We start from the raw sequence: 24,567 nt of genomic DNA on the forward strand, positions 1-24,567 counted from the left end.
GCCTAAAGAATTCCAGGGACAGAAGAGTCTGGCAGGCTCCATCCAGTCCATGGAGTCACAGAGTCAGACAAGATTGAGCGACTTAAGACCAAACTGTTAGACATGGAGATAAATCTTATTAGATGTGAATGATCAGGGAAATAAACCTTCTGGTTTTAATTTGTAAAACTCTCAGAAACTGTTCAATTAATATAAAGTATCAAATGTTTGTGAATTCCACTTTTAAAATTATTTCATTCATTGAATAGGTATTTAGTGACCACCCTCTTCTGCTCTGAAGGCAAGAATACTGGAGTGGGTAGCCATTCGCTTCTCTAGGGGAACTTCCAAACCTTGGGATACAACACAGGTCTCCTGAATTGCAGGCAGATTCTTTACCATCTGAGCCACTGCTGTTGTGCAAACAACAAAGAACAAAACAAAAACCCTGCCCTCCAAAATTTTATGTATTAATGGGAGAGACAAACGGGTAAAAACTGAGCAGGGAGATGTTCCTGTTACTATGAATGCCTTCAAAACAATTTTTTAAAGACTTGGCAGGAGTGGAGTACAAATAAAACTAGCTCACCAAAACAACCCCGAGACGGGGCTTTTACAGTCTGAGAGTTATCACCTGGGTCGTCACAGCCACTCCAGCTACAGTTTTGTACAGTCAACAAATGGCATAATGTCCTTTAAAAAAAAGACTCCTTTGTTTAGAAATGGAATCCTGCCTATGTCCTGTGTGTTCTTCTTCAGTTGATCTGGAATCTTCCCCTGTCCTGGATACAAAAGGGGTTGGGGACCTCCACTCCTCTTAGGCATCTCACAGCTGGTGTCCTTGGCCAGCTTGATGTATACAGTTAGTGGCAGCAGGGGACTGAGTGCTTTGCTCCAATTCTAAAATCTCCAGCGATCTCTGCCTCTGGATCAGAAGCTACTACACCTTGAGACATGTTAGAACTAGACATGGAACAACAGACTGGTTCCAAATTGGGAGAGGAGTATGTCAAGGCTGTATGTTGTCACCCTGCTTATTTAACTTATATGCAGTGTATATCATGGGAAATGCTGGGCTGGATGAAGCATAAGCTGGAATCAAAATTGCCGGGAGAAATATCAATAACCTCTGATATGCACATAACACCATCCTTATGGCAGAAAGCGAAGAGGAACTAAAGAGCCTCTTGATGGAAGTGAAAGAGGAGAGTGAAAAAGCTGGCTTAAAACTCAACATTCAGAAAACTAAGATCATGGCATCCGGTACCATCACTTCATGGCAAATAGATGGGGAAACAATAGAAACAGTAAAAGACTATTTTCTTGTGCTCCAAAATCACTGCAAATGACTGCAGCCATGAAATTAAAAGATGCTTGCTCCTTAGAAGAAAAGCTGTGAGGAACCTAGACAGTTCATTAAAAAGCAGAGACATTACTTTGCTGACAAAGTTCCATCTAGTCAAGGCTATGGTTTTACCAGTAGTCATGTATGTATGTGAGAGTTGGACCATAAAGAAGACTGAGCACCAAAGAATTGATGCTTTCAAACTGTGTTATTGGAGAAGACTCTCGAGAGTCCCTTGGACTGGAAGGAGATCAAACTAGTCAACCCTAAAGGAAATCAATCCTGAATATTCATTGGAAGGACTGATGCTGAAGCTGAAGCTCCAATACTTTGGCCACCTGATGCGAAGAGCCAGCTCATCCTGATGCTGGGAAAGACTGAAGGCAAGAGAAGGGGCGACAGAGGATGAGATAGTTGGATGGCATCACCAACTCAATGGACAAGAATTTGAGCAAACTCCGGGAGATGGTGAAGGACAGTGAAGCCTGGTGCTGCAGTCCACGGGCTCGCAGAGTCCACGAGGACTGAGCAAGCAACCAACAACAACAACGATTCCAGAGCGGAAGCCTGGTGAGGCCCGCCCCGCCCCGCTGCGCCCCGCCGCGCCCCGCCCCGCCCCGCCGCGCCCCGCCCCGCCCCGCCGCGCCCCGCCCCGCCCCGCCGCGCCCCGCCCTTCGCCGCGCCCCGCCCTTCGCCGCGCCCCGCCCCGCCCCGCCCTTCGCCGCGCCCCGCCGCGCCCCGCCCTTCGCCGCGCCCCGCCCCGCCCTTCGCCGCGCAGCGCCCGGTGCTTCCGCCGCGGTCCGCCCACCGCCGCGGCCCGCCCATTGGCGCACCTCGCCCCGCCTCCACCACGCCCTCGCCCGCCGCGGCGCCCCGCTCTCGCCCCGCCTCCAGTCCCTGGTCCTGCCCCGCCCTCGTCCCGGTGCTCAGCTGGTTCGGCGCTCTGCGCCCCAGTGTCCAGGCCAGGGCCCCCCCCCCTCACCCCCGGCAGGCTTCTGCGGTCGCCATGACGGCGGCTGTGTTCTTCGGCTGCGCCTTCATTGCCTTCGGGCCTGCGCTCGCCCTCTACATCTTCACCATCGTCACCGAGCCGTTACGCATCATCTTTCTCATCATTGGGTAAGGCGGTTGCTCCGGGAAACCTGGACCCGGGGCTCCCCTCCCCCGCCGGGGGTACCCGCGATCCCTGGCGCCCCACCAAACATCTCGATCACGTTGGGCTTTAGAGCGGAGAATGATTGGAAGTGGGAGAGCTGAGACCCCTTTCCCTGGGACTTCTTGCCCTCCTCCGAGGGTCGGCGACCTCAGAGAGCGAGCTCACGTCGTGAAGGAGCTCACGCCGTGGGTCTCAGAAAACCCTGGCGCTTGGCTCGGTAGTCTTTGCCTAGGGTCCGTGGGTGGGCGTTCGTCATACATTAAAACTGTGTAAAGAATTGTGGATAACTTCAAATATGCATTTTTGATTTATTTGGAGAGAGCGCCCCTCAGATTCAAACAGGCATCTCTAATCCCAAACTAGTTAAGAGCCCTTAAGCATCTGGGGATCAGGTGCTTTAAAACACACTCCTGCCCAATCCCTACCCGTGATCAACTGAATAGGAATGTCTAGGGGGTGGGATTCGGACTATGCAATGTAAGAGACCCAGGTGACCCAGGTATGCGGCCAGAGGGTAAGAAGCCTGTGAAAACTCCGCATCACCTGTAGTGCATCTCTTTCCAGGAGCTTGGTCAATACCGAACTCCTGTGGCGAATGTGATCGTAATGCCAGTTTTCACCTGTCTGGCAGCTCTTACTGGAGCTTCCCCATGACCCTCTGTGCTGTTGAGTCTCAATTGGCATCAGGAGAAACGGCGAGGCCAGGCCAGTGAGTCCCACCTTTTCTGAACTTCTTCACCACTCACACTGTGTTGAAAGTGCTGCATCACAAGAGTCATTTAAAAACCAATATAGAGGGACTTCACTGGTGGTCCAGTGGTTAAGAATCTGCCATTAAGTTCAGGGGACTCTGGTTTGATCCTGGTTGGGGAACCAAGATCCGACATGCCTGCCGCGGGGTAACCACACCTGCTGGCCACAACTAAGACCCTATGTGGCCGAGTAAAACAAAACAAAATACAATAGAGATTTGGGTAGAAAGTCTGTAAAGCTTGTTATAATCATTAAACTCCACAGGAATGTTGTAAAACCCAGACCTGGGAAACTGATCTAGATCAGAGCACAGGCTTTCAACATCTGGATTTTAAACAACTGTTCTGTTAATAGAGACATAGACATTTTCCTGGAAAAAATATTTACACATCAGTGGACAAAGCTTTAATTAGGAAGCTTAATTAGCAAATAACGAAATTTCCAGCCAGACAGTCCTTGGCAAATAGTCTTCAGATGTACTTACAAAAAGAAGGGTCACTGAAAAAAGTGATTTTTTAACGAAAAATTTCAAATTCCTCTTGGACTGCATGTTTGTTTCACCAGGGAAACTGCACATTGATTGAGAACAGTTGAACATTTTCTGTCAGGAAATCTCTTTCTTCTCAAGCAGGGTTTTGTTTTTGTTTTTATTTACTTATTTTATATGTAATTCTTTCAGCTGTAAGCAGCATCTCTTGGCTCTATACATTTTATTTATTTTTAACTTTTTACTTTGTTTTGGGCTGTAGCCAGTTACAATGTTGTGGTAGATTAAGGTGAAGAGCAAAGGACTCAGCCATATGGATACACGTATCCATTCTCCCCCAAACCACACTGCTGTATTTAAAATGAATAACCAGAACCTGCTGTGTATAGCACATGGAATCCTGCTCAGTGTTATGTGGCAGCCTGTACATTTTATTATTATTATTATTATTTTTTTTGCCATGTGATATGTGGGATCTTATTCCCCAACCAAGAATCGAACCTGCTCTCCCTGCATTGGAAGCTCAGAGTCCTAACCACTGGATGACCAAGGAAGTCCCTTTTTTCTTTCCTGCTTTTAAATCGTTTTTGATCCTGTTCACTTATAACTGTTTTCCCTTCCAATTTTCAGAGCTTTCTTCTGGTTGGTGTCTCTGCTGTTTTCTTCCCTCATTTGGTTCACGACAGCAACCCTTATTGGTAACAAAGATGAACCAAGAGAGAAATATTTGCTGATTTTTGGAGTGTTAATCTCAGTCCTTATCCAAGAAATGTTCCGGTTTGCATATTATAAACTTTTAAAGTAAGTTAAGTGTTTGGTTTACTTTTTTCCCCCAGTGTTTTTTGAATTATTATTTAGTAATTTGAAACATTAATATGTTGTATTTGAAGGTCCATGTCTTCGTACATAGTTCCAAGCCAGGGGATCGTACATTTCCAGCCTGAAAATATTGAGTATTTTGAGTTGTGGGCCCTCATTCCTTCCTTCACTCATTCAAAAAATATGTCTTGAGAATTTGCTTAATGCTGTGCACTTCTCTGGGTACTGGGGATACATCATGATTAAAAGACAGTCTCATGGTGGTACCTTATAGTGGAAAGAGACAACAAATGAATAAATAAGAAAATACATTGTATATTACAAGATAAGTGCCGTAGAGAAAAATAAAGGTAGAGAAAGTCATTGAAACAAGTACAAAAACTGTTCCAAATCAGAATTATTTTGACATCACCTAAAATAGATAATTCCTATGGCAGTTATGCTTGCCATAATTTTGACTGTATTGGGGGAAACAGGTGTTCATTTTGTGATAATGTCATTTGATTTCATGTCTGTAATAGAAAAATACATTTTTTTAAAAAGTGGGCATGAGTTCCCTTTCTAGGCCAGAGAGTAGGTCATCTGTAGGATCCATGAGGAGCGCACGTGAAACCACTGTTTGAAAGCACAACTTGAACTTGGAATAGTATTTTCCTTCTGGCAGTCATGAGTTTGGCTTTGATTACATAGTAATGCTTAGTTAGAATGATAAATGTGCTGCTTTTTCATTTCTGCAAATGAGTTCATTAAAGCACTTTATGAATTGCAAGGGTGCAACCAAGACAGAAAGGACCTCAATAGCATCTCTTGTAATAGGCTTTTGATCCTTTACTCCTGCCAAAATGCCAAGGCTTCTGTATTTTTTACTGGATGCTTTTAATAACAGATACTGAAATTTTAATAGTGAAGCAATTTAAACCACCAGTAGAAAACCAGGAAGCCATTGCTTAGAAACAAAAGTAGTATCTTAGAAAAGGTTTAAAAATGAAAGTTTCATTAGTTCCTGGAAATATTAAAGAGCAACAGATAAAAATTAAAGATAACATTTCAGGTTCCATGGGAATTACAGTATCCTTAAGAGAGGGACATTCAGCTATGGTTGAATATTTCTGGCTTGCAGCAGTTAACTGCCATTCCAAATTTAATTTTTACTGTAGACTATGTTAAGGTAATAAAAATCTCCCCTCTTTCTCACCTCTGCTGTGCACAGGCAAGCAGTTTCTCGCGTGGTTGTCATCTTCTCTCTTTCAAGGCTGTGCATTCCTCATTTTCTCACCTGGCCCTCAGAAGACGCGGGTGTGGTTTCCAAATCTTTTCCTATCTCTGTTCTTTTATGTCAGTGGACACACCCCTTTCTGGCAGTGCCTGGGGTTTACCTGTGCCCAGGACCCAGCACAGTGCCCCGCTGTGGTCAAAGTGGTTCAGAAAGCAGGGCCCCTCCCACCGTTGACAGGGCACTTTTCTCTTAACCCAGCTTCTGATTGCACTGGACTTTCTTACTCTAAGGTCATCGTCATTGGCTCACATTAGGTTTGCGTTTTCTAATTTCAGTAGATTTTCAGAGATCAGGTCCTGGCTTTAGTAATAACCCTTTAGGACCTGAGATTCTACAACCTCAGTTACCTGGATTGGCTAACTGAGTATCTGCTGTTCTTTACTGTTGTCTTTCTTGATGATTTCCACCTGAAAAGCAAAGCTTTATTGGCTCTAATCCGAGGTTCCAAAAGACAACAAGCCCAACATGAGTTGCCTTTTTGCGGGGAGGCGGGGGAGGGGCGGCGGCTATTGCTGTGCTGCTTGTGGGATCTTAGTTCCCTGACCAAGGATTGAACCTGCGCCATGGCGATGAAAGTGCGGAGTTCTAACCACTGGACTGCCAGGAAGTTCCCCATGGGTTACCCTTTTTAATGAGGGTAGTGAGGGCATAGGACCACATGTGGAAGGAAGTATTGCTGTCAGTCTGCAGGCTGTCAGGCCAGGAAATTCAGAGAAGCCTCCTTGGCCTTCTGGGGAAACCATATTTGGTCCTCCAAAAGGACCTTTGGAGATTTGCAGATAAATAATAGGACAGATATGTATTAACAGGTGCCTTTGTTTGCCTCTACAAAATGGATCTGCAACAAACCTTTGGAATATGACAAATATTTTCCTAGCACATTTTAAAAATGTTGGATGTTATATCAGTTCAGTTCAGTCGCTCAGTCATGTCCGACTCTTTGCAACCCCATGAATCGCAGCACACCAGGCCTCCCTGTCCATCACCAACTCCTGGAGTTCACTCAGATTCACGTCCATCGAGTCAGTGATGCCATCCAGCCATCTCATCCTCTGTCATCCCCTTCTCATCCTGCCCCCAATCCCTCCCAGCATCAGGGTCTTTTTCCAATGACTCAACTCTTCACATGAGGTGGCCAGAGTACTGGAGTTTCAGCTTTAGCATCATTCCTTCCAAAGAAATCCCAGGGCTGATCTCCTTCAGAATGGACTGGTTGGATCTCCTTGCAGTCCAAGGGACTCTCAAGAGTCTTCTCCAACACCACAGTTCAAAAGAATCAATTCTTCGGCACTCGGCCTTCTTCACAGTCCAACTCTCACATCCATACATGACCACTGGAAAAACCATAGCCTTGACTAGATGGACCTTAGTCAGCAAAGTAATGTCTCTGCTTTTGAATATGCTATCTAGGTTGGTCATAACTTTTCTTCCAAGGAGTAAGTGTCTTTTAATTTCATGGCTGCAGTCACCATCTGCAGTGATTTTGGAGCCCCCCAAAAATAAAGTCTGACACTGTTTCCACTGTTTCCCCATCTATTTCCCATGAAGTGATGGGACCAGATGCCATGATCTTCGTTTTCTGAATGTTGAGCTTTAAGCCAACATTTTCACTCTCCTCTTTCACTTTCATCAAGAGGCTTTTTAGTTCCTCTTCACTTTCTGCCATAAGGGTGGTGTCATCTGCATATCTGAGGTTATTGACATTTCTCCCGGAAATCTTGATTCCAGCTTGTGTTTCTTCCAGCCCAGCATTTCCCATGATGTACTCTGCATATAAGGATGTTATATAGTTACATGTTAAAGCAAGTTTGAGAATTATGTACTTTAATCATGACTAACGTGCTGCGATTCATGGAGTCGCAAAGAGTCAGACATGACTAAGCGACTGAACTGAACACTTATATAGATACATTTAAGTTGCTGTCTTAGGCTTCACCAAATTAAATATAGGAACTTCAGTTTAATCAATATTTTAACTATCTCCACTGCCAAGGTAGGTTTTGAACTTTTAAGTTTAAAGTACTGCCTCAATAAAATTTTTGCTACCTGAATTTGGTGCCAAGATTAAAATGTGGAGAGCTTACACCAGTTTTATATATATATATATATATGGAATTGAATCAAAGTATTTATTGTTGTTTGTTGTTTAGTCACTTCAGTAGTGTCCAGCTTTTTTGTAGCCCCATGGACTGTAGCCTTCAAGGCTTCTCTGTCCATGGAATTCTCAAGGCAAGAATACTGGAGTGCGTTGCCATTTCCTTCTCCAGGGTATCAACCCAGGAATCAAACATGCATCTCCTGCATTGGCAGGCAGACTCTTTACCACTGAGAGCCACCAGGGAAGCCCACTTATCATTGTGAAAGTGAAAGTGAAGTCACTCAGTCGTGTCCGACTCCTTGTGACCCCATGGACTGTATAGCCTACCAGGCTCCTCCCTCCATGGGATTCTCCAGGCAAGAGTACTAGAGTGGGTTGCCATTTCCTTCTCCAGGGGATCTCCCCAACCCAGGGCTCGAACCTGGGTCTCCTGCATTCCAGGCAGATGCTTTAACCTCTGAGCCACCAGGGAAATCCCAATTTATTTCATGACTCAGGCCTTAGGAACAGTACTTCATCTTGAATGAATGAATTGTAACTTTCAGCCTAGCAAAGCATTGCACTGTGAGAAATTGACATGCGACCACAAATGAGTTTTTTCTATCTTAATTAGAAGGAAATAAAAATCCTAGTTATGGTCCTGCATATTGCCGAAAATATACACTAGAATTTTTTCGGCTCAAAGTGAAGCTTTTGCAGTCTCAGTTGTCTGGTAATGCTGATACCATAAAGATTTGGTAATTTAAAAAATCACTTATAGAAGTAGTAAGATAATCATTGCTCCAACTTTTTAAAAGGCCTAAGTCTATTTTAAAAAATTCTAAAATAATGTATTTACATGCATATTCTGTGGTACTTTCCCACTCCTACACATACATGTGGAGTGAATCAGAGCATACAAGAAAGCTGGTATGATTTATCATATGTTTTTAAAAGTTTATATTTCAAAAAATTGAGCTTTTTCTGTTTTGTTCTTAGAAACAATAATAAATGCAAACAAAAAATTTCCATTTCAGTAAAATGGTGAAATTAAAATCACTGTCCCTCATGTCATAAGTTGTGGGTTGTGTCCATCAAGAACTTGGAAGCTGATGATGGTGCCTTTTCCTTTTTCACTTCCTGATACTGGCGCTGAGAACTGTTGGTGCCCTAGACCTTTCCTTCCTCATAGAAGGAGGACGTTTACAAAACTTTTAAGTTTAGAGCTTTAATATATTTGTGATAACAGTACTTTGTTATACTAAATATCAAAAATCTTTTATTCATTACTGAGCAATTTATATAAAACAGAAGTCCTCCAAAATATATTGATTCTATTATACCATTATATCTGTTTGTTGATGGAGAGTATTGCTATTATGTAGGTCTGTAAGCATTAGCCTTTCAAAGCACTCCTGTGATAGGTGAGTTTATATAGGCTACTTGGGTATTTCAGGTGGTTATGGTTCCAGAGAAAGAAGATCACAGTCACGTAAATTCTGGCTCATGTCCCTGTACTAAATGATGCTTCCAAATGGAAGCATATTAAAAGCAGAGACATTACTTTGCCAACTTTGCCAAAGGTCCGTCTAGTCAGGGCTATGGTTTTTCCAGTAGTCGTGTATGGATGTGAGAGTTGGACTACAAAGAAAGCTGAGCGCTGAAGAATTGATGCTTTTGAACTGTGGTGTTGGAGAAGACTCTTGAGAGTCCCATGGACTGCAAGGAGATCCAACCAGTCTATCCTAAAGGAGATCAGTCCTGGGTGTTCATTGAAAGGACTGATGTTGAAGCTGAAACTCCAATACTTTGGCCACCTGATGCAAAGAACTGACTCATTTGAAAAGAGCCTGCTGCTGGGAAAGATTGAAGGTGGGAGGAGAAGGGGACGGCAGAGGATGATATGGTTGGATGGCATCACTGACTCAATGGACATGAGTTTGAGTAAACTCCTGAAGTTGGTGATGGACAGGAAGGCCTGGCGTGCTGCAGTCCATGGGGTTACAAAAAGTCGGACACGACTGAGAGACTAAACTGATACTGAAGCTTAGTCATGGTGGTGCTAGTGGTAAAAAATCACCTGCCATTACAGGAGAATAAGAGATGAGAGTTCAGTCCTTGGGTGGGGCAACCCACTCCAGTATTCTTGCCTGGAGAATCCTGGACAGAGGAGCCTGGCGGGCTACAGTACATAGGGTCACATAGAGTTGGATATGACTGAAGTCACTTAACACACAAGCTTAGTCATAAATATTGCTTTTTTCCCCCTTATTAAACCCAATCCTGATGGCTTGTTATATTATTTTTTCCTATTCTTTGTGAATGTCAGATAAAAGGCAAAAGTTGGTTGGAAATTTTCGTTGATTTTAGTTAATTGAAGCTTTGTTGTATTCATGTAAATGGATTTCAGATTTAGTGTATAATCTGATCAAAAACCTCATTAAGTATCTGAATTTTAAGATACCTTATGTGTTTTTCTGATATATACTTTAAAAAAATTATATGTGTGTTTTTATTTTAGGAAAGCCAGTGAGGGTTTGAAGATTATAAACCCATATGAGAAAGCACCCTCTATGAGATTGCTGGCTTATGGTAAGTTAGAGCTGCATAGTGTTGTGAAGATTAAAAAAAAAAAAAACTTGACCTAAAAGCCATTTTTATCTTTTATAGCTTTGTGGGTTTCTAGTAGCATTTCGGAGAAGGCAATGGCACCCCACTCCAGTGTTCTTGCCTGGAAAATCCCATGGATGGAGGAGCCTTGGAGGCTGCAGTCCATGGGGTCGCTAAGAATCGGACACGACTGAGCGACTTCCCTTTCACTTTTCACTTTCATGCATTGGAGAAGGAAATGGCAACCCACTCCAGTGTTCTTGCCTGGAGAATCCCAGGGATAGAGGAGCCTGGTAGGCTGCCGTCTATGGGGTCGCACAGAGTCAGACACGACTGAAGTGACTTAGCAGCAGCAGCAGTATTTTACTACTGCATTGGCCTATTGGTATATATTTTTTTAAATTTTTATAGCTTTCTAGAGCCCTTTTATATGGAGAAGGCAATGGTACCCCACTCCAGTACTCTCGACTGGAAAATCTCATGGACGGAGGAGCCTGGTGGGCTGCAGTCCATGAGATCACGAAGAGTCAGACATGACTAAGCAATTTCACTTTCACGCATTGGAGAAGGAAATGGTAACCCAATCCAGTGTTCTTGCCTAGAGAATCCCAGGGATGGAGGAGCCTGGTAGGCTGCCGTCTATGGGGTCGCACAGAGTCAGACACGACTGAAGCAACTTAGCAGCAGTAGCAGAGCCCTTTTATAAAGGAAAGTGATTTCAATTGACTCTTATCTGTGTGTCCATTAACTATTAACCAAATTTGACAGTTAGGATTTTTTAACATGTATACACTCCAGTTAACAATTTCCAAGTGATGTTACTGTTACCCTCTCTGGGTTGATTTCATGAATTTGTACTGGAAAGACTTCATATTAAAACAGTTAATATGTTTTCATATTTTTCTTTCAGAATTATGGTTTAAAGGTTGGATCTAGGTTCCTAAATTGAGTCACCCAGCTTGACCGAGGGATCGCTTTTTACAATGCAATCACCCCTCAAGCTCAATTCCATCACAATTAATTCCGTAGACTCTGTTATCATGAATTAAAGTCAGAGCTTTAATATCATATCCTTCTGTCTCGCCTGTCACTTCAGAGCCCTCCTGGATCTCTTTCTGTCGTTTCTCAATTCTCTGCTACATTTCACTATCCGTTCCCCCACGCCCCGGCCCCCACCCCGGTTCATCATTTTGCCAAGCACTTGCCTTTTCTGAGCCAACTTTCCACTGCTTCTCCAACAGCCTGTGCACCCTTTTTCCTTAAGCAAAATAGTGTTCCCTAGTCCTTGGGGATTTGATTTGAAGAGAAATCATAGTGTGAATAAGGTTTAACAGTGTTTTCCTTCCTCTTTAGTTTCTGGCCTCGGCTTTGGAATCATGAGTGGCGTATTTTCCTTTGTAAATACCCTGTCTGACTCCTTGGGACCAGGCATGGTGGGCATTCATGGAGACCCTCCCCAGTTCTTCCTAAATTCAGGTATGTGTCTGGTTTGAATGTTCAGACATCTGGTCTATGGTCATCCTTAGTGGAATTCCCTGGCTTAGGAATTCCAGTGAATAGAAATTTATGTTGTACCTTCTAAAGGCAAGGTACTGTTAGACACTGAGATGAAAGAGACCTAGGAAAGTAAGAATTACAGTTAGGGTATTATTGAATTTTAGAGTGGATTTAGCTTGTATAAAATTCATTTTTCTGTTATTATACTAACAATTTTGCTGTATAGTTGATATATTTTAAGTGAGTTTTTATAGGCGACACGCTTTTTTGTTCTAACAGCATTATTTTTATTTATTATTTTTAAAATTTTATTTTTAATTGGAGGATAATTACTTTACAATATTGTGATGGTTTCTGCCGTACTTTAGCAGGAAACAGCCACCGGCATGCACATGTCCCCTCCCTCTTAAACCTCCTTCCCACCTCCCTCCCCACCCCACCCCACTGTGTGGTCGCAGAGTGGGTTTCCTGCATCTGCAGCTTGTCCCCCCTGGCTGTTGTACGTATAGTGATGTGTGTTTCAGTACTGCTCTCGAGTCCTCCTGCCTGCTCCCTCCCTGACTGGCACCAAAAGTCTGATCTTTATGTGTGCACCTCTTTTGCTGCCCTGCAAATGGAATCATCAGTACCATCTTTCTAGATTCCACAGATAACGTGTTAATATACAATATTAGTCTTTCTGACTGACTTCCCTCTATTTAAGAGGCTCTAGGTTCATCAACCTAATTAGAACTGACTCAAATGTGTTCCTTTTTATAGCTGAGTAATATTCCATTGTGTATCTGTACCACAACTTCTTTATCCTTTCACCTGTTGATGGCCATCTAGATTGCTTCCATGTCCTAGCTATTGTAAATAGTGCTGCAAGGAACACTGGGGTACATGTGTCTCTTTCAATTATGGTTTCCCAGTAGTGGGATTTCTGGGTCGTATGGTAGTTTTATTCCTAGTTTTTAAAGGAATCTCCACACTGTTTGGAAAATCCCATGGACAGAGGAGCCTGGAAGGCTGCAGTCCATGGGGTCGCTGAGGGTCGGACACGACTGAGCGACTTCACTTTCACTTTTCACTTCCATGCATTGGAGAAGGAAATGGTAACCCACTCCAGTGTTCTTGCCTGGAGAATCCCAGGGACGGGGGAGCCTGGTGGGCTGCCGTCTATGGGGTCACACAGAGTCGGACACGACTGAAGTGACTTAGCAGCCACACTGTTCTCCATAGTGGCCATACCAGTTTGCATTCCCACCAACAGTGCAAAAAGTTCCCTTTTCTCCACACCCTCTCCAGCATTAATTGTTTGTAGACGTTTTGATGATGACTGTTCTGACTGGTGTGAGATGATACCTTGTTGTGGTTTTTATTTGCATTTCTGTAATAACGAGCAATGTTGAGCATCTTTTCATGTGTTGATTAGCCATCTGCATGTCTTCTTTGGAGAAATGCCTGTTTAGGTCTTCTGCCCAACTTTTTGATTGTGTTGTTTTTCTGGTATGGGTTGCATGAGCTGCTTGTATATTTTGAAGATTAACCTTTTGTCAGTGTTTCATTTGCTGTTATTTTCTCCTATCCTGACGGTTTTCTTTTCACTTTGCTTGTAGTTTCCTTCATTGTGCAAAAACTTTTAATCAGGTCCCATTTGTTTATTTCTGTTTTTATTTCCATTACTCTAGGAGGTCAGTCATAGAGGATCTTGCTGTGATTTAGGTCAAACTGTTCTGCCTATGTTGTTTTTGTTTTTATTAGTTTTTATTTATTGTCAGTGTAAGGACTAATCCTTATAGTTTGTCATCTTGGCCGCTTTGGGGCATGGAAAGTATAATTTAATCTTGAAATTGAGCGGAAGGAAAACGGTTCTTATTTAATGTGAGGTAATGTCACTTATCTAAAAAGATGTGTGTAGCATATCTAAAATTGTAACTGTAACAACCCATCTTCCTTGTTTCTTAAGAACTGGGACATCAGCAGGAACTTAGAGTCCCTTGCTCCCCCCCACCCCTCCCCCACAGGAAGCTGTTGCCCGATTTTGTGTTGTTCAGTCCCTGGGTTAGCCAGGTCTGAAACTTAGGTTTTAACATGTACAGATGTTTTACTCTGAAGCTAAAACCTGGAAGTTTTACCTTCATGTGTGTATCTGAAAAAATATATTTAGTTTTCTTGCTTTTGAACATTTAAAAATAAACTGTACTGTATTCTTTAAAAAAAAAATAGTTGAGTTCACCTTTATCCAAGTTCAGTTCAGTTCAATCGCTCAGTCGTGTCCGACTCTTTGCGACCCCATGAATTACAGCACGCCAGGCCTCCCTGTCCATCACCAACTCCCGGAGTTCACTCAGACTCATGTCCATCGAGTCAGTGATGCCATCCATCCATCTCATCCTCTGTTGTGCCCTTCTCCTCCTGCCCCCAATCCCTCCCAGCATCAGGGTCTTTTCCAATGACTCGACTATTCACATGAGGTGGCCAGAGTACTGGAGTTTCAGCTTTACCATCATTCCTTCCAAAGAAATTCCAGGGCTGATCTCCTTCAGAATGGACTGGTTGGATCTCCTTGCAGTTCAAGGGACTCTCAAGAGTCTTCTCCAACACCACAGTTCCAAAGCATCAATTCTTCAGCGCTCAGCTTTCTTCACCATCCAACTCTCACATCCATCCATGACCACTGGAAAAACCATAGCCTTGACTAGACGGATCTTTGTTGGCAAAGTAATGTCTCTGCTTTTCAATATGCTATCTAGGTTGGTCATAACTTTCCTTCCAAGGAGTAAGTATCTTTTAATTTCATGGCTGCAGTCACCATCTGCAGTGATTTTGGAGCCCCCCAAAATAGTCTGACACTGTGTCCACTGTTTCCCCAGTTTCCCCATCTATTTCCCATGAAGTGATGGGACCAGATGCCATGATCTTCGTTTTCTGAATGTTGAGCTTTAAGCCAACTTTTTCACTCTCCTCTTTCACTTTCATCAAGAGGCTTTTTAGTTCCTCTTCACTTTATCTGCCATAAGGGTGGTGTCATCTGCATATCTGAGGTTATTGATATTTCTCCCGGCAGTCTTGATTCCAGCTTGTGCTTCTTCCAGCCCAGCGTTTCTCATGATGTACTCTGCATGTAAGTTAAATAAGCAGGGTAACAATATACAGCCTTGACGTACTCCTTTTCCTATTTGGAACCAGTCTGTTGTTCCATGTCCAGTTCTAGCTGTTGCTTCCTGACCTGCATATAGGTTTCTCAAGAAGCAGGTCAGGTGGTCTGGTATTCCCATCTCTTTCAGAATTTTCCACAGTTTATTGTGATCCACACAGTCAAAGATGCCTATAAAAAAGCCAACGTATTTCAAACTGGTTTTTCATCCACCAGATGAATATTGTCCCCGTGATACAATGATCACACGTTTAAGAGTTGGTAGCGTACATAATTAGTATAAAATCTCTCCTAAATTACACAAGAATCTATCAAAAAATAGCTTTCTAAAACACCACTGTATTTTTTTGTCTTCATAAGCTATATCATTGAAAGAAGTGACCCCATGCACAGATTCTTTAAATTAAATCATCTTTAACATCATTACAAAAGTAATTTGTCTTCAAGGAGCTTATCATTTTGTAGGGGGAATAAGGCCCCCCCAAAAAGTGATTAATCTTGTCCAGGCAGTGTGAAGTTATGAAAGATACAAGATGAAAGTGTTGATCGCTCAGTGGCGCTGGACTCTTTGCGACCCCATGGACTGAGCCCGCCAGGCTTCTTTGTCCACAGAATTTCCCAGGCAAGAATACTGGAATGGGTTGCCATTTCCTTCTCCAGGATAAGATGAGGTATAACCGAATTTTTTAAATTGCTGCAGTAAAAATCTGAGAGATCTCTTGCGTGTTACAGTGATCCTCCAACCCAGTGGACTCTTCGTTCATCATTTCGGTTTATGCCTTGTTATCTCCTGTCTAGATTGCTACCATTAACCCCCACCTGGTTAGTCTTTCCTCAACACACTTTCTGTAGGTATCCACCCTTTATACTGTCCCCAAAGAAATCTTCTCTGTGTAAAACTAGGGCTTTTCAAGGCTTCCAGGATAAAGTCAAGGCCCTTCACATCTGGCTGCAAGGTAGAGGAAGGGAAAGTATGTTAGTGGATTGGGTCATACTGATTCAGTCGTGCCTCCAACAGAGCAAATTATCTTCCTTTTAAACATCCCATAACTAGAATATTTCTGACAGTTTTAAGAAATGATCATAATAAAGAGTCTTAGTATTTTTTTAGAACAACTGTAATATAAGTAGCTAAAATCTGTCAGCATCCAATATAAATTAATAAAACATAGCCAGGAGGGGGTGCTACAGTTTTGTGTATTTTCCTAAATCAGTGTATTATACTGCTACGTAAGCAGTTTTCTTTTTTGCTTCTCAAGTACCAGTCTCCTGATGAAATTTATTTTTATACCAGCTTCTATCACTAGATGGCGCTAATTCCCTTTAGAGAGCTAGGCTGTTTTTGCAAGATTGACTTAAAATGATTCTTTTAGAAGAAAGTGAAAAATGTGCAGCAATTTGGTGATAGTATTTGTGACTTCTGTAAATTCAAGAAAAAAAGTGTTATAATATCTTTAGAGGTGGAAAGAATACACAGAAGAACTGTACAAAAAAGATCTTCATGACCCAGATAATCACGATGGTGTGATCACTCACCTAGAGCCAGACATCCTGGAATGTGAAGTCAAGTGGGCCTTAGGAAGCATCACTACGAGCAAAGCTAGTGGAGGTGATGGAATTCCAGTTGAGCTTTTTCAAATCCTAAAAGATGATGCTGTGAAAGTGCTGCACTCAATATGGCAGCAAATTTGGAAAACTCAGCAGTGGCCACAGGACTGGAAAAGGTCAATTTTCATTCCAAGCCCAAAGAAAGGCAGTGCCAAAGCATGCTCAAACTACCGCACAATTGCACTCATCTCACACGCTAGTAAAATGATGATTAAAATTCTCCAAGCCAGGCTTCAGCAATACATGAACCATGAACTTCCAGATGTTCAAGCTGAAATGGCAGAGAAACCAGAGATCAAATTGCCAACATCCGCTGGATCATGGAAAAAGCAAGAGAGTTCCAGAAAAAACATCTATTTCTGCTTTTTGACTATGCCAAAGCCTTTGATTGTGTGGATCACAATAAACTGTGGAAAATTCTGAAAGAGATGGGAATATCAGACCACCTGACCTGCTTCTTGAGAAACCTGTATGCAGGTGAGGAAGAAACAGTTAGAACTGGACATGGAACAACAGACTGGTTCCAAATAGGAAAAGGAGTACGTCAAGGCTGTATATTGTCACCCTGCTTATTTAACTTACATGCAGAGTACATCATGAGAAACGCTGGGCTGGAAGAAGCACAAGCTGGAATCAAGACTGCCGGGAGAAATATCAATAACCTCAGATATGGAGATGACACCACCCTTATGGCAGAAAATGAAGAAGAACTAAAAACCTCTTGATGAAAGTGAAAGAGGAGAGTGAAAAAGTTGGCTTAAAGCTCAACATTCAGAAAACGAAGATCATGGCATCTGGTCCCATCACTTCATGGCAAATAGGTGGGGAAATAGTGGAAACAGTGGCTGGCTTTATTTTGGGGGGCTCCAAAATCGCTGCAGATGGTAATTGCAGCCATGAAATTAAAAGATGCTTACTCCTTGGAGGAAAAGTTATGATCAACTTAGCATATTAAAAAGCAGAGACATTGCTTTGCCAATGAAGGTCTGTCTAATCAAGGCTATGGTTTTTCCAGTGGTCATGTATGGATGTGAGAGTTGGACTATAAAGAAAGCTGAGTGCAGAAGAATTGATGCTTTTGAACTGTGGTGTTGGAGAAGACTCTTGAGAGTCCCTTGGACTGCAAGGAGATCCAAGCAGTCCATCCTAAAGGAGATCAGTCCTGGGTGTTCATTGAAAGGACTGATGTTGAAGCTGAAACTCCAATACTTTTGCCACCTGATGCAAAGAGCTGACTCATTGGAAAAGACCCTGATGCTGAGAGGAATTGGGAGCAGGAAGAGAAGGGGACCACAGAGAATGAGATGGCTGGATGGTATCACTGACTCAATGGGCATGGGTTTGGGTGGACTCCGGGAGTTGGTGATGGACAGGGGAGCCTGGTGTGCTGCGGTTCATGGGGTCACAAAGAGTCAGACACAAGTGAGTAACTGAACTGAACTGAATATCTTTAGCTGAGTTAGGATGGCAGGCTGAACATGCTATGAATGTGTACCTATAGAGTCAGGAATAGACCTGTTACTTTATCATGTGCTAGAGTTTATTTGTTATAACATCATTCTTTTAAACTTTTAATTATACGTTTAAGAAATTGCTTATTGCATTTAAAAATATCTCAAATTTGCTTATCTTTGTCTTTATTGTGTATATTATTTGCTGCTGTTACCATGTATTTAAGCATGAGATCATTTAAAATTTTTCATTTAGTTTCAGTTCAGTCATTCAGTCATGTCCAACTCTTTGCGACACCATGGACTGCAGCACACCAGACCTCTCTGTCCATCACCAACTCCTGGAGTTTACTCAAACTCATGTCCATTGAGTCAGTGATGCCATCCAACCATATCATCTTCTGTTGTCCCCTCCTCCTCCTGCCTTCAGTCTTTCCGAGCATCAGGGTCTTCTAAAATGAGTCAGTTCTTTGCATCAGGTGGCCGAAGTAATGGAGTTTCAGCTTCAGCATCAGTCTTTCCAGTGAATATTCAGGACTGATTTCCTTTAGGATGGACTGGTTGGATCTCCTTGCAGTCCAAGGGACTCTGAAGAGTCTTCTCCAACACCACAGTTCAAAAGCATCAATTCTTTGGAGCTTAACTTTCTTTATGGTCCAACTCTCACATCCATACATGACCACTGGAAAAACCATAGCCTTGATTAGACCTACCTTCATTGGCAAAGTAATGTTTCTGCTTTTTAATATGCTGTCTAGGTTGATCATAACTTTTCTTCCAAGGAGTAAGCGTCTTTTAATTTCATGGCTGTAGTCACCATCTACAATGATTTTGGAGCCCCCAAAAATAAAGTCTGTCACTGTTTGCCCATCTATTTGCCATGAAGTGATGGGACCAGATGCCATGATTTAGTTTTCTGAATGTCGAGCTTTACGCCAACTTTTTCACTCTCCTCTTTCACTTTCATCAAGAGGCTCTTTACTGTACTCCATTACAAATGGCTAATAACCAGAATAAAAAGGAATATGAGATCTAATTAGTATATCTGTTAGTACAAGTTATACACTATATGATTACACGCATGCACAGAAGAGCTCTCACCCACTCATTGTATCAGCACTTCTCCTTTGTAATACTGACCATATTTGTAATTGATTAGTCAGCTGTGCAGTTATTTGTGTCTTTCACCCCAACTGGATGCTCAGCCATAAAAGGGCAAAGACTTTCTGTCTTGTTTCCTGCAGTATCCCCAGCACTTTGTGGAGTTCTTTGTTTCTAGATGAACTCATAAATATTTTTTGAAAAAAAAGGAAAGGTAGGCATTGCTTATGGAGGAAGTGCTATCCAAGTAGAAAGTTAAAGGATGAATAGTAGGTAGGCTGGCAGAGCAAGGTGGTTGTTGGGAAGGAATGTTCCAGGCAGAGGGAAGCAGTCTTCCTAGTAGTCCTGGAGGTAAGAAAGACATTGTTCACGGGCACGGAAGTACTGGACTTCCGCCCAACCCTCAATGTCCTCATCTTTCATCAGAGGCAAAAATAATACCTAGCTCCGGGTTATAAAGAATTAAATTAGAGAGTATATATTCAAGTGCTTTATAAACTATGAAATGGCCTAAGGGTCGAGAATTTGGTTCTTGAAATGAAGCATAGCATTTAGAGAAAGGATAATTTCTCTGATTTATGTGGTATCTGGGTTCATCACTCTGAATCAGCTCCCTTATGATTTAGAAGAAAAATGTATTTATTATTCAGTAAGAATATCTGATGTTTTATTTTTAAAACTTCCCTAAGCCATTTCATTTACATTATATTTTCTTGGCAGTGCTCTTGTCTAGATGAGATTTTCAACTTTTTAGCCACTAAGCCTTTTATTTGGAGAAGTCAGTACAGGTCAGATCGCATGTGAAGTATCGTGTTCAGTTCTTTTTAATTTCTTTAACTATATTTGCTTATTTCTGGCTGTGCTGGGTCTCCTTGCTGAACATGGGCTTTCTCTAGTAGTGGCGAGTGACGGCTACTCTCTAGTTGTGGTGTGTGAGCTTCTCATTGCAGTGGCTTCTCTTGTGCAGAGCACCAGCTTCAGTAGTTAGGGCTCAGTAGTGGTGGCACATGGGCTTAGTTGCCCCACTCAGTGTGTGTGATATTTCCAGACCAGGGGTTGAACCTGTGTTTCCTGCATTGGCAGGCAGATTCTCAACCACTGGACCGCTAGGGAAGTCCTTGTGTTCAGTTCTGAGCATTGTGATTTAATAGGAGTACTGAAGCACTAAAGTTGGTATGGAAGAGCATCATTCGTATGGTGAAAAACCTAGAAGCTGTATGATTGAAGGGCAGAGGAATATTGAGCTTAAAGAAAAATGAAAGTAAGGGGAATGTGGGAGATTCCATTTTTGTCCAAATTTGTCATTCTGCTGAAGTAGCATTATACATCCACATCCTTCCATTGCCTTACGATGACTAGAATGTGCTTGCCTACCCTTGACTTTGACCTCAGTCCTGTGACACTAATTGGCCAAATGCTGAATGTAAGTCACTAACTGGGTATAAGTCAGTGACTTAAAAAGCACTTGCATGGTTGGTTCTGCCCTCTTCGGATCTGGTCATGGACCAGAGAACATGCCCTGTAGTTAATGCCTCCTTAGCCTGGACCACAGAATGAGCGTGTATAGAGCAGACCTGGGCCCAGCCTGAGTGACAAGCCAACCCAGCTGTACCAGCAACAGAGCTGTCCAGCTGAGCCCAGGCTCACTTGATCAGCCAAAGCACAGTCATCCTCTAGACCAGTGAGCAGGAGAGTTACTCTTTCTTGTTGAAACCCACTGAGTTTTTTTTTATTCATTTCACTTTTTTCCCCCGCAGTATTTTAAGTATAATCTCTATAATGTGTTTGTTTGTTAAATGTTTAGACTTTTAACTGAAAGCACTTTGTGTGCAAAACTATCTCTAATCACTACCAATTCCAAAGTAGTAGAGGAACTATTACATTGTTAATGATACAGAGAAAGTAATTGACCATAAAGCTTAATCTGCAATTCTTATCCTTTTCTGAATTTGTTAGAGTCTTAATTCTTATAATAAGTGATGCCAACCGTCTCTGCTGGTGACACAAGGATACTTCATATACTGTCATTGGCTTTGTCACCAAAGATGTATTCTTTGTATTTCATTCTATGCTGTCTTTACATCAGTAGTGTGATAGTCTTTCCTTCAAGTTGCTCAAATAACTGAAAATGTTAAGGTTATACTTTGTAAATTTCCTCTCCCTGAGCCGTGGCCTGCGATACATTATCAAGTGTGCGGAGCCCGGGTGGCCGTCTCTAGGCAGGCAGCAGGCAGTTCAGTGAATTGCGTCAGAGAGTGGCTGAAAGAATGCCATGGGCTGGGGCTCTTCCACATGTGTTCCAGGTAACCTTCTGAGACACTGACATCTCCTTGCTCCCATGGCTGGGTGAAGAGGCCCTGCTGACCCCTTTGCAGCTTAGGCAGCCTGAGGCCTCATGCTTCTCTCTCTCCAGGCCTTATATCATCTTTTATTTATCTGTTTGGCTGTGTCTGGTCTTAGTCGTGGCATGTAGAATCTTCAGTCTTCTTTGCAGCATGCCACGATCTTTAGTGGGCAGCATGTGGGATCTAGTTCCCTGACCTGGGATCGAACCTTGGCCCTTCGCATTGGGAATCTTAGCCCCTGGGCCACCAGAGAAGTCTGAGGCCTGTGTCATCCTCACGTGTGAATTGGTCCTTATTTTCTTTATCTACTGCTGCCTTTAACATTTGGTGGTGGTTTTTATTTATATGATGTGTGTGTTTAGTGTCTTTTTTTTCAATGAATCTTACAGAGTTTTTTTTTCATAGCCATGATGAGCAGGATAGTACCTTATAAAGATGATTTGCATTGGGAAAAAGTAGTCTTTTTTAAAAATATCATTCAGCATAGTATCTTCCTTCATTTAGTTCTACAGGAATATTAATTTACCCATGACACCCAGTATTAATAATTTGTAAGGAGAAAAAAAATTCCTGTCTTCAGCTTTATTGATGAGCCTGGCCTTCCTCAGGAACCTCGGCTGATCCTCTGCAGCTCCATGGCTGGGCCCCTGGCATTTACTGACCTGCTCTGTGCTCACATCTCTCCAAGGCGTCTCATCAGCACTGGAACTGCTTCTCCCAGTTCATCTTCTCCCTCTCCCCTGCTCTGCTAGGGAGAACCACCATGTTCCCCTCGGGCTGGCTGCATGGCTCAGTTTCTGAGGGTATCGTTCACGTTGCAACACGTCTCATCAGTATTTCGGAGGTTTTCCAACACTATTCCTGGAACAGATTTTAGCTCAGTTTCCCCAAACCACTTTTCTTATATGCAAAGAAGTTTGGAAATCTTCGTGGTTCTTTCAAGGGATTAATCAAGCTTGAGGTTTTTTTTTAAGAGATGGAGCTATCAGATTTTACCATCTTTTTCATTCTCAAGTTCTTGGCCAAACATTTACTTGAAAATTTTCATTTACAAAGATCTTCTTGAATGTTTCTATCTTGAGATTGAAGTGGCTTGCTTCAAATGGTAGGCTGTTTTTCCATTTCTCAGGGTACTTTCTCCTTACATTCACCAAAACGATGATTTACAATATCCTAGACCTACCAGCATTTCTGGAGGACAGAAGATAGAGGGACAGCATCTTCAGAGTAGGGTACATCTGTGGTCTCCCTCATCTCAGCTGAAGCACTTCCATCCTTCCTGTTGCTCAGGCCCAAAAGCTTGGAGTAATCCTGATTCTCCTGCTTTTTCGTTAAGTCACGTCTAATCCAACTGCAAATGTTACCTCTAACTTCCATTTAAATCTCCATCCAGGTTCTTACGGGCTTGGTTTTGCTTTGAGAGCTGGTTTGGAGCAAGCATTTTAAGAAAAGATAAACCTGATGGTGGGTAAGATAAACCTGCAGCCATTCCAGGGCAGTATCAGACGTGGGAAGGTCCTAGTTAATTTTATGAAGTCAGTGAAGCAGTCATACAGAGTATTTTTTAAATTAATTTATTTTTAATCGAAGGATAATTGCTTTACAACATGCAAAGTGTTAATAAGAGAAGCCTGAGAGCCCACACACACTGAATGAGGAACATGTACCCCAGGTTCCTATAAGCACAACCTTACACCCAATGTGCCCAGTGGCAGCTCTGGCCAGTGAGTTTGGTGTGGTTTCTTATGCAGCATTTTTGTGAAAGTAGTTGAGTTATAACAGGGCGTTTCAGGTATTTTTAATGTACCACATATGGGAAAAAAGGGTTGACTTTTGGTTCTTCAAAGAGCCTTCCTAGGCTTCTTAATAAGCAGGAGCTGGTAAAAGGTTTCTCAACCTTGTTACTATTGGCCTTTGGAGTTCTTTGTTGGGGCGGGGGTGGGGGCGGTCTGTCTTGTGTATTGTAGGATGTTCAACAGCATCCCTGGTTTCTATTTACTAGAAGCCAGAAGTACCCCACCTACAGTGTGGCAACCAAAAATGTCTACAGACATTGACAGGTGACCTCTGGGGGCAAAATCACCCCACTTGAGAATCACCAAATTAGAAGGCCAGATTTGGGTTTGGTTTGAGAAGGGACTTTCCCATAGTGACTGTTGTGATGAAATAAGCTCCTAAACTGGGAGTAATTGGAAGTGGACCCTGTGTGGGATCTGCTTTTTCATTGCACAGGGGACTGGATCAGACAGTATTTAAGGGGCTTCCCAACACTGACTCTCCACACTGATTGGAGGAGAGAATTTCATCATTTGCCAGCATCTGCTCTGGGGCTTGTCAGCATAACATTGTTTCCTTGGCAGTCTGTTCAGCTCATGAATGTCCTTCAGGAGCATTTTCATAAATCTGAAATGATATTTCATAGTGTTATATTTGTTTATATTCAGATTGCTTTCAGGACATTTTCTTTTTGATCTGGTTGGTATTAAGGGCAAGTACTATGCCTGTCTTATGGCTGTATGAGATGGCATTAAAAATGTCTTATTTTAATGTGGGAGAATGTTACTTGGTTAGTAATAAATGTACATCTATATTACAATAAACTAGGTGACAGAATTCTGTTACAGTTTTTAAAGCAAAAATGTAAAGTTAAATCCTTATTATAGGAAAAGCATCTTCAAAAGCACTAGTTGCGTATGGCAACCCACTCCAGTACTCTTGCCTGGAAAATCCCATGGACGAAGGAGCCTGGTAGGCTGCAGTCCATGGGGTCGCTAAGAGTCGGGCACGACTGAGCGACTTCACTTTCACTTTTCACTTTCATGCATTGGAGAAGGAAATGGCAACCCACTCCAGTGTTCTTGCCTGGAGAATCCCAGGGACGGCAGAGCCTGATGGGCTGCCGTCTATGGGGTCGCACAGAGTCG

At 42.6% G+C, this 24,567-nt stretch overlaps 1 protein-coding gene and 1 non-coding gene across 3 annotated transcripts in view; one reads left to right on the forward strand and one right to left on the reverse strand.

Annotated features, from left to right (window-relative positions):
• Positions 1–2,330: 2,330 nt before the first annotated feature.
• APH1B (aph-1 homolog B, gamma-secretase subunit) overlaps positions 2,331–24,567 on the forward strand; it is a 37,728-nt gene continuing 15,491 nt past the window's right edge. The window contains exons 1-4 of one of the 2 annotated variants that reach the window (XM_068966627.1): positions 2,331–2,443; positions 4,351–4,521; positions 10,414–10,484; positions 11,856–11,978. In XM_068966627.1, coding sequence (XP_068822728.1) covers positions 2,331–2,443; positions 4,351–4,521; positions 10,414–10,484; positions 11,856–11,978 — 478 coding nt within the window. The remainder of the gene's footprint in view (positions 2,444–4,350; positions 4,522–10,413; positions 10,485–11,855; positions 11,979–24,567) is intronic. The other variant, XM_068966628.1, reaches the window with a different exon arrangement.
• Positions 8,313–8,385, reverse strand: TRNAS-GGA (transfer RNA serine (anticodon GGA)). The gene has a single exon. It is a non-coding gene; the product is annotated as a tRNA-Ser (tRNA).

The sequence above is a fragment of the Capricornis sumatraensis genome, chromosome 2 (genome assembly GCF_032405125.1).
Source record: "Capricornis sumatraensis isolate serow.1 chromosome 2, serow.2, whole genome shotgun sequence".
NCBI lineage: Eukaryota > Metazoa > Chordata > Mammalia > Artiodactyla > Bovidae > Capricornis > Capricornis sumatraensis.